Source organism: Micropterus salmoides, unplaced genomic scaffold, assembly GCF_014851395.1.
Source record: "Micropterus salmoides isolate LMB-PRFRI ecotype aquatic unplaced genomic scaffold, ASM1485139v1 Ms_hic_scaffold_1, whole genome shotgun sequence".
In the NCBI taxonomy this organism is placed as follows: Eukaryota; Metazoa; Chordata; class Actinopteri; order Centrarchiformes; family Centrarchidae; genus Micropterus; species Micropterus salmoides.
In genome coordinates this window covers 17,025,193-17,035,109 of record NW_024040040.1, presented here as the reverse complement: position 1 = coordinate 17,035,109, position 9,917 = coordinate 17,025,193, and the positions used below count along the sequence as shown (strand labels likewise).

General features: G+C 40.0%; 1 protein-coding gene across 2 annotated transcripts; it reads left to right on the top strand.

Annotated features, from left to right (window-relative positions):
* The first annotated feature begins 2,005 nt into the window (after positions 1-2,005).
* Positions 2,006-9,775, top strand: ccdc28a (coiled-coil domain containing 28A). 2 transcript variants are annotated; one of them, XM_038720971.1, is made up of 6 exons: positions 2,006-2,033; positions 2,204-2,324; positions 7,147-7,328; positions 7,693-7,847; positions 8,144-8,166; positions 8,346-9,775. In XM_038720971.1, exons 1-6 carry the CDS (start codon positions 2,021-2,023, stop codon positions 8,398-8,400), a joined length of 549 nt encoding a protein of 182 aa, XP_038576899.1. In that variant the 5' UTR covers positions 2,006-2,020; the 3' UTR covers positions 8,401-9,775. The 2 variants fall into 2 exon arrangements, with proteins under 2 accessions (XP_038576899.1, XP_038576908.1); XM_038720980.1 differs by lacking the exons at positions 2,006-2,033; positions 2,204-2,324 and adding an exon at positions 6,238-7,002.
* The last annotated feature ends 142 nt before the right edge of the window (positions 9,776-9,917 follow it).

Here is a 9,917-nt window from a genome sequence, read left to right as displayed (position 1 = left end):
TGCCAAATTCCAAGGTTTTCCAGTGTCCAACCAGTTAGAGAGAGGTTGTGGGATTGACCTCTCGGGAAACATCAAGTGATTATTTTGGGTCCTGACCTCATGGTGAAGAAACTGCCTTGTTGTAGTCTTTGGCGATTTTGTACAGTATGAATCTTATATAGTCTTATATGTGAGGAAAGTTAAACTGTCACATGTTTATACTTAATACCCATCCCGTCATTCCCAGGAAGTCAGATATGCTTTGTCACGTCCTTCGACGTCTGGATACCAACGCACATGGCAGCCTTTAGCATTATAGTTCAATGCACTGAGAAGCCCTTTACCGTCACTGGTCAATGCTAAGAGTAGGCCTAGAATAATTAACAGAAAACTCTGATTTTCACCCAGGAGACTGGTGTTCATTTTCCATTTGAGAAAAAAAGAATATATATATATATAAAACTTTTTTCAGTTGTATTGAGTAAGTTACGTTACTTAAAGGTTCAGTGTGTAAGTTTTAGTGGCATCTAGTGTCGAGGCTTACGAATTGCAACCAACGGCCTTATGCAGCATTCAGACCAAACGCGAATTTAATCCATGCAACGCTCTCCTCGCGGGGATTTTATCGCTGGACAACTGCTAAGTATTCACACACAACGCGGTAACCGACATTAACAACAACACTGGAAACGGATGTGCATGGAAGCTAGCTGCTGAGAAGCTCAAGTGAAGATAAATCAATGTTGTAATCCCAAAAACTAAAGTAAAAAGCGAATTTAATAAAAGCAGTTTACTCCAAGCTCCTCTCGCGAGTAAACAGCATAGTTGTCAGAGCATAATCCAAACCGGCTACGGGTGTTTATTTGTCCAAAAGATGCAGCACTGCTCCTGGCTACTCTCCCCCACGTTTAGCAGCTCTCCCGCTCTGCCACACAACGCTCTGAAGCCATCGGTGACGTACGGACAATCTCAACGCTGATAGGCTATCACGACTCAGCGCCATGCAAGTTTCTCACTGGAGTTGAAAATATTCAAATCATACGAAGGCCTTCGTGTCGCTGGCAGCGCCTCTTTTTCTGGTCTGAAAGCACCTTTAGTCACCGCTCACCCCTCCATTTGCAATATTGCAGGAGAAACTACGGTGGTAGACACGCTTTGTCAGCTCTTGTGCTAAATAATACGTGTGGTCCTCCATTTGTCCAAATTTCACTTCTCTTCTTACTTCTAACAAACCAGACGACTACTACTACTACTACTACTACTTCTAATACTTCTTCTTCTCCCCTCTCCTTCATATGTATTCAACGTAGTGACGAAATGCGCTCTGTAGAGTAGTTTGTCCTTTTGGGCTACTATAGAAACATGGCGGCACCATTTGGCGACTTCCATGTAAGGGGACCCGCAGTGTATGTAGATAGAAATGGGTCATTCTAAGGTCCGCCTAAATATTGCACACTGAACCTTTAACTTACACCAGGTAAGTAACACAGTTATTTTAACCCAAACCATGATCTTTTCCTAAACCTAACCAAGTGGTTTTGTAGCCTAAACCTAACCAAATTGCGACGTTTCACAATATTAACCACTAGTTTTATTTTGAAAGTCCAACAGGATATTGCATGTGTATTATTACTAACTTGACCGGATGTTGCATATTTAGTCTTGCTAACTTGACAGCAGAGCCCTACGCCCGCATAAACAACATTTAAGAGGTACCCAGGTATGTTAAAAAGTGACGGTCCATATGTGACGAGTTGGGAATGAGAAAGGTTTGAAATACCAGCACTTTTATGACCAGTATATTTTAGGGATTTGCGATAAAACAGACTTCATTCATTTTTGACAAGTCGTTTTATTTGTCAGCATTAAATAAATAAAGTTCTGGTAGTGCGGCGGACAGGGAATGAAGCCAGTCATGTTGAAGCTCAATAGTTTAGCAATTCAAATTCAAATCCCAGTTTATGTACTGTTTTTTCAAATTTTTCCACGGGGGCAGCTTCCCTCGCCTTCTCACATTTATCATCCACTGTGTCTTCATTACATGTGTTTGATTGGTAGGTGCATGAGTGTTTGCGCGCATACACATTTACACGTGTCAGTGTGTGTCTGTGTTAGCTGTTCTCTGTTTGTGCAATTGTTTGCTTATGCGTGTGCACCCCGAGAGCCTATGTGTGTTTCTGACTGCGGGTGCATTTTATGATGTGTACTTTTTTTCTCTTCCTAGTCCAGGAGTCCCCGTCAGGACCCCTAGGCGTCCCTGTGCCTGCCTGCCAAAAACGTCTGCATCTCCTGGACCCCCTCGAGGCAGGGGACAGCCAAATGTCACTTGGACCCTCTACAGAGTGGTGAGAGGAGGACAGGAAGAGGCGAATGGGAGAGCGGGGGAGGAGGAAGGAGGAGACAGGGAATTGAAGGAGAGGGAGACAGAGGTTTAACAGGAGATATGAGGACGTGTAGCGTGGCAAAAGAGTTTGAGATGACAGGTAAATTGACGGAGTGAGAAACTGAATCACTTTATATCAAAATAAAATTTTCACAGTCCCATAGCACAGTCATCATGAAGAATAATAGTGACTTAACAATTGCTACATATGTCTATGAAGATTCTCAGTCATCCAGGTCATAGTTATCCAACGAAAGTTAAAATCAAGGGCAACTGGACTTGGTTGAAGATACTGGAAGACGTTTCGTCCCTCATCCAAAGGACTTCTTCAGTTCTGACTGACTGGCAGGGAAACTCAGCTCAGTCCAGTTGCCCTTGATTTTAACCTTCGTTGGATAATTGCTACATATATACCTTTCAAGAATTCTTGGAACAAACTTTTATTTTATCATTTTTCATATTATGTCATCCTCAACAAACCTGTTGGATCTTTGCAGTATATTTACTCATGCTAAACAAAAAAGCGTCACCACGTTTATCACCGATACTGACAGACAAAAGTAGTTCTTAAAAAGACTTCTTTTGGTGCATGTTATAGTCTACTAAATACAAAGGCATATCTTTTATGTTGCTGCTGACCAGTTTCCATACATTGTTAGATTGATTTCCCACATACTGTACCAACACAACATTTAATGCCTTTGTGTAACTGTCACAGAAAAGGAAAGGTGACTAAATGGGATGTATAACATGTCTCAGGAAAGTTTAAAATCTCTGGAATGATGGCACTTTTCCACTGTTTTCTGGTAACTACAAGAGGATGTTTTTCCTCGTTTGTTCTGCTTTGTTTGGTGTGTTTTTTTAAATGCAGTGTAAAGGTACATGCAGAGAAACACTTCACATCACCACATGTAAAATCACACATCTAAATGACTATCAGTATTTCCAGTATATCCAGTGTTTCTATGAACGTCAGGCAGGCATACAAAACCAAATAAATCCCTGTTTGTTTTTTTAACAATTACTTTCATTTCTCTTGCCTACCTCCCCCATTCACCTCTGCCAGTCCGTTATGTCCCTCACTCCTTGCACGGGGAGGACAAGTGGAAGACAAGGACAAGATGTCTGGCTTCCTCACACATAAAACATTTATTCATACAGTAGTCTGGGAAAGATATAAATCTACTGTGGTCAATTGTAATAGGAAACACTCACTTCAAGTGTGCCTGTGTGGACATTTGTATTTGTGTGTGTGGAGCATGGGGGGGGGGCGTATGAAGGAATATGAAGGGATAAAAACATTATTCTGGGTAACAGCTGCTGAGATGAAAACACACACACACTTGTAACCTTCTGCTTAGCCCTAATTCCCAATAGAGCTGCACACACATCCAGTGTCTACTATAGTCCCCTGAGTGTCCTGTGACACAGTATTGAACAGGGATTTACATGGAGCACACACATGAATGGAAACAAAAGAGCGGCCTTCATGCCTCTATTCTCCGATTGCAACAACATGAACATTTCTGCGCTGACTGTGGGTCAAGTCCACAGAGCGAAAAACTTAGAAATGACAAATGTATTTAATTTCTCTGTGAAAGAATAATATTATTTATTACACACAAAAACAGCAGCTTTTATTTTTCTTAATAAATTTGTATGGGTAGCTTTCTTATCTCAATAATCTTAACTGCTATGTATTCTTATGCTTTTTGTTCACTTTCGCTCCCAGCTTACAGTGTCTTTAGTGGCCAAAGTGAGTCTGTTAAAATGCTGAAATAATGCTGCATTAGAAAGGCAGGTAACTTAGAATTAGCAGTAAGACGGAGTGTGTAATTAAACCAGTTGTCATTCATTTACAATCCGATGCATAATTCAGGCAGCCGTGCACATGACAAAAAGAACTGGCTGTAACTAGTAGCTAGCTCTCCAAACAAGCACCTACACAGCAATTACAGATGAGAGATAGGCGTGTGTGTGTGTGTTCCTCTGTGTGTGTATGTGTGTGTGTGTGTGTGTGTACATCCACTAAGTTAATGGCTGTGTGGAAGCGACAGTCCAAATGTGTTCATCTGTAACATTTTATCCTGGTTCACCTCACTCAGCCGCCGTCACGCAGCAAACACACACATGAGCTCATAAAGCAGGAAAGGGCAGGATGGAGAGAGGAGGAAAAGACAACGTGGAGAGAAGTGAGAGAGAAATGATTTGCCAGCATGAGTCCATTTTCCACAGCAGGTAATTTTCCCCCAAACTCTGGAACTTTTTCAAGAATTCAGATTGTTCATTGGTCAAGGTACTATCCTAAAAAAAAAACTAATGGCCAACAAATATTTCAGCTTCCCATTGGTCATTTGTTAAGTATTGGCAACCAACTGACTGGACCAAGCGGTGGCAAAGTTTCAGATGAGATTGAGAGTTTAAAACCGATTTAAAACAGTGATCTAGAATGCAAGTCCTTTAATAAACTTCTCAATTAGGCTGTGCCAGGCACAAGTAAGTCATGCAATTGATATACAAATATAAAAATACCTCAATGATGATTAATTCAAAAACAATAATGTTGCTTACATTTCATTCAAGGGACTCTGGGACTGTCTTGTCTTCTCTGCTTGTTAGTTTGCAGCAGCAACTGTAGCAGTTTGCCAGCCTATAACTTAGCTAACGTTTGTTACTTTACTTGCTGTGTCTTGATTTGCTCTATATCACATTACTGGATTTTTCCACCTAAAAGATCCTATTTCTTTCATTCTGTTAGTGGAAAATGGTCCAAATAAGAATTATCTTTCAGTTGGACATCCAATTGCCTACTTAGCCGTGACTAGACTAGACTAAATCCTTTCCAAGAATGCATTGTGGAGAAATGCAGAAACTAACAAGTTTATCTGACCGGCACCCATGTCCATCTCAGTATAAGGCATTGATCCAATGAACTGAGCCACCAGAGCCTGATAGTTAAGTGATATAAATGGAAATCCTACTACAGTTTAAATTGTAACTTAACTGTTAATGAGACACATGAATTTATGAAGTCAAGAACCATGTTGAGGATATCACTATGCATTTGTCAATATGACAAGATCACTGGGTATGTTGGCCAGTGACGAGGACTGCACATAAGAAACATGACTAAGTATATATAATAATGTGATATTTTAAATATCCTCATTGGGGAACTCTTTTCTCTTGACCTCTCAACAGGATGTCAGAGTTTTTAGCTGCAAACCGTAAATCATTTTCTATTTCCCTCCAGAGTGACTTATAAAGGCCATCTTGCAAATACCAACAAGGGACAGCAATGCCACTGCAAAAGCAGAACATGAGAGAAATGTTTCCCTTTTGTTAATAAAAGTGTATAAAATATTTGTGCTATTTGTGCAGCTATGCAAGACTCGACTGGAATAGCATCACCTGCAGAGTCCAAAACACTTAAATGCTTATTCTGTGCAAAATATTTGGTGTACACTAAGACTTGAATGGTGCCGTGGAATTCAATTAATCAGCATTTTGAATGTCATTTATGTTTATGAAAACATGCACAGTTAATTAAAGTATGTTTATCAGCTATTAATAATTAATTAAGAGAAGGGAGAGAGGGAGATCATTATTAGATGTTCGCGTATCTCCCCCTTGTGGTTTCACCCTGCAACTACATCTCAGTCACAGGTTCATTTTAAAGAGAAATATTTATAAATGTATGGCTTAAGGATTTTATAAAAGTCTCATTCATTCTTAACTGCTTAAATTTTGTGACTAACAAATTGTAGCAAAGTTGTATTGTTTGCAAGATATTCACCGTTTTTCTTGCATAAGAAGATTTACAAAAAAATTCACTACACTGAAAAGACAAGACTATAATGGAATACGACCGATTGGTTGTTCCAATTCGTAGTTAGGGACCTCTGAGCAGAGTAGGTGAGAAACTTTCATGAAGTTACGGTTGACTTTTATTAGAAAATAAGTATTCTTGTGCTATTCCAAATGATAGTGTAATTTTATCGCCGTGCGTAATGATACCGTTTTAGTCCTTAATAATATTAACTACCCAGAAATTTTGCCGTGAGTGGGTCCGTCGCGTCCGACCAAAACAGGAAGTGTCAGAGTTTACAGGCTAGCTAACTAGCCTGCGTGGTACATACGCATTTTTACATGTCAAATTTTAGAATAGTGTGGACTATCCGTCAGTGCCAACAACGACAAGCGGTTAGCTCAGCAGTAGTTTTGAGTAAATTTGTCCATCGGCTTTTGTTTGTGGTATTTAACTTAAATGGATACTCTGTCAGTCTGAGCAGAAGATTAGCCGACTAACGTTAGCTAGCTGAAACGCTATCACACTAATTTGTGTAAGGGTGTTTTTTCTGCGTGGTTGGCTACAGGGTTCGGCTTTAAGTTAACGTTACTATCTCCAGTGTCTGGTGTCCGCTGTCGTGGTTTACCCTCTATCTGTCTAACCGGACAGCACCGTAACATGAAGTTATGGAGGAGCGAAAACTAAAAAGAAAGAGTCCCAGGTCCTCCACCAACACGGCGGCTCCGACTGGTGGCTCTGGCCGGAAAACGAACGCTTCCTCCGGAGGACGACACATAGGCTACAGCCATAACATGGGGACTCACTCCAGCCAAAAGAGCAAGAGTAGGAGGTAGCAACCGTAGAACCACAATTGTTTTACCAATAACAGTCGTATATTATGTGTTTATCTTCCTCAGAAATAAAGTATTTGAAGTTGCTAGTCAGCTCTGAATCACTCTCTTCAGACTGTGCTGTGTTTTTGGTCTTTTTCCAGGGGAGTTAGAGATAAACCCAGGCATCATCCGGGCTTGGGTGGGAAAGCTAATCAGAGCCAGGGCCAGGCAGCACCTACCATCCAGCACTCCTTTCTTACTGATGTTTCAGATGTGCAGGAGATGGAAAACGGCCTGCTCAGTCTCCTCAACGACTTCCACTCAGGGAAACTACAAGCATTTGGTAATTTGGGCCTTAAAAGAACCTTTAACCAGAACACAATATTGTCCCACATGTGTCTTATGAAAGCAGCCCTGTGCAACTTTAGAGAGCCAGAGAGTGATGTCATAGATCCAGATGGCAGAATACACATAATGGTAACTGGACCTTTAACATCTAAATATGTAAATTCTAATTGTAAATACATAATCATTTCTGGTTCTTAAATTGAAAAAATATTGCATCGTGGGCAAAGATTACTGTATTTACAAGAAATAAATATAGCAGATGATTGCAAGACTGTAATGAAAATAGAGTTTTAAACAACATAATAGTAAACACAACAGCTGAAGACACCTGTACATGTCTTTGCTTTCTCCTCTGTTAGGGAATGAGTGCTCCATTGACCAGATGGAGCATGTGAGAGAGATGCAGGAGAAGCTGGCCCGTTTGCACTTTGACCTCTATGGCGAGGTGGATGAAATGCCTGAGGACCAGAGGAAAATAGCCTGTGACACCAACATGGACAAATTACTTCTTAATGTAAGACTGTAATAGCGTAATTTGTGAACTGTTCTAACTTCATCCCGATACAGCACGTTGAGCTCATTGTGCTGTCGCTTGTACATTATGTTGTACTAGATAAAGCTGTTCATTGATGTGGTGTTACTACTTAACAAGGCTTTAGCTGCTTACTCCCCCTCCCAGGTGTTAAACTCTTAGCTGCTTGTTGCACGTCAAACAGGATAAAGTCTAGAAGGTCCTTTTACAGTGAGGGAAAGATTGCCACACAAACTGCTGACATGCATAATAAGATCAAAATGTTTTTTTCTCCACAGCTTGAGGAGCTGAGTACTTCTATGTATCCTTTTGATATTAACATTCACCAGTCTCCAGGCATCAAATCCTTGATTGCTTTTTAAAGGCATTTAAAGTGAAAGTGAAAACGTTATTGCATACAGGTTTCCTGTCCGTCCAGCACTGATCTTGTTAATAACGTCAGACTTTGGCCTGTGTTATTGCTTGACTCTGCTTCTCCAGCCAGAAACTGAATCTAGCGGACTCCCAAGAGATCCCGAGGACTGCCAGCATCTGATTTTCTCTTCTACTCTCATCTCTTCTCAAGCCCCTCTGACCCGACTGTTTGTTTTGTGCCACCTTGAGGGGAAGCAACGGATAAGGAGGAGTAGAATCAAGCTTGAGGCACTATTTCTCTTAAGTATTATAGCCGAAATGACAACAAAACTATACGCCAGCGTTCCCTGTCTGTACAGGGTGGATGGATGTGTCGTAAGATGCCCCCACAGGGATGCACTGACTTATTTTTCACTAATATGAATTCCAAAATAGTTCTAATCCTATCATACTAAACAACAAGAGGACAATACCAAACTTACTGAGGTATGATTGAATTTCACTACCCCTTGCGATAAATCAGATACGGCCTATAGAGGGATATTTAAGATCTATAAGATATATCTGACCTACAGTACAGTGCATCCCTGTCATGGACTGTTTAAAGTCAAGTTGTGGCCACTTTACTAATACATTGCTAACCAAAGTGAGATTGATATAAAGCACTTGCCTTGTTTTGTCCAACACTGGATTCATTCACAAGTCCTTGCAAGGAAATTTTGTGTTCACTTAGCTTTGTTAAAAGTGAACTGACTGCAAACTTGCTCGTTTAGCTATTTTCATATATATATCATTCTGTTGCACTTTGTCTTATCTATTGTCACAGGTCAGCGTCTGTAAAGTCTAGCTAGTCTTAATTAAAGACCCTGAGCTACACTTGTCAAAATATAGATACAGAAATTTGTTTAGAATTGTTAAATTTCTTAACCTATAGCTTTAAACCCAAGTTTATATGTTATCTGTGAGGCAATAAAAACCTTAAAGATATTCCCAGATTAGATTTAATTTATATTTAAATTTATTAAACCGGCCAAAAAACCCCAAAAACATTTAAACCCACAGTAGATTCTGACCAGGGATACTGCACTGTATGTTATGGGTTAGAAAAGTAAGCAGTAAACCCCAGTTTGTGATTTTTCATATGATTTCTTTCTCCGTGTGAGTGGCCTGATCTCACCTCCAACACTTTGCTCAGTGTTGAATACATTTGCACACATCCATGCAACATGCGGAACACACTGCACATTATCAGTGGTGTGTTGGTTTAACACGACGCTGGAAAAGAATAATCCAAATGTTGACATCACAACCATGCCTTAATTCTTTTATTTAATAATTTCTGCCTTATTAGTTATAACTTTTTAACTGTTGGACTCTGTGTTTTTAGATGATATAATCATTCGATGCTGCTTTGATTGTAAATCCTACTATGTTTCATCACTTCTTATTTTAGCCAGTGCTGGGGGGATTTAGCACTATATTGATGTGTTCTACTGTTTTAACTGTTTAGCTGGTGATTTTATTTTTATTGACTAAATAAATGTGTTGTCTGAAAAGTTTGGCTACAGTTTTTAAACCATTCATTTTTCAAACCTTTTAAAGGTGAAGAGTGCTGACAAATGCTTATCTGCCTCCTCCCCCTGTCACCTAATAACTTTGTACTTGCATAACAAGTAACCCCATATAATAGTCAGATAT

What these genes read in the sequence shown, in the direction of transcription:
- ccdc28a (XM_038720980.1), top strand. Translation starts at nt 6,839, where the DNA reads ATGGAGGAGCGAAAACTAAAAAGAAAGAGTCCCAGGTCCTCCACCAAC. An exon ending in AGGGAAACTACAAGCATTTG is followed by an intron (nt 7,329 to 7,692) that starts GTAATTTGGGCC and finishes CTCCTCTGTTAG; the next exon opens with GGAATGAGTGCTCCATTGAC. An exon ending in TGGACAAATTACTTCTTAAT is followed by an intron (nt 7,848 to 8,143) that starts GTAAGACTGTAA and finishes TTTTCTCCACAG; the next exon opens with CTTGAGGAGCTGAGTACTTC.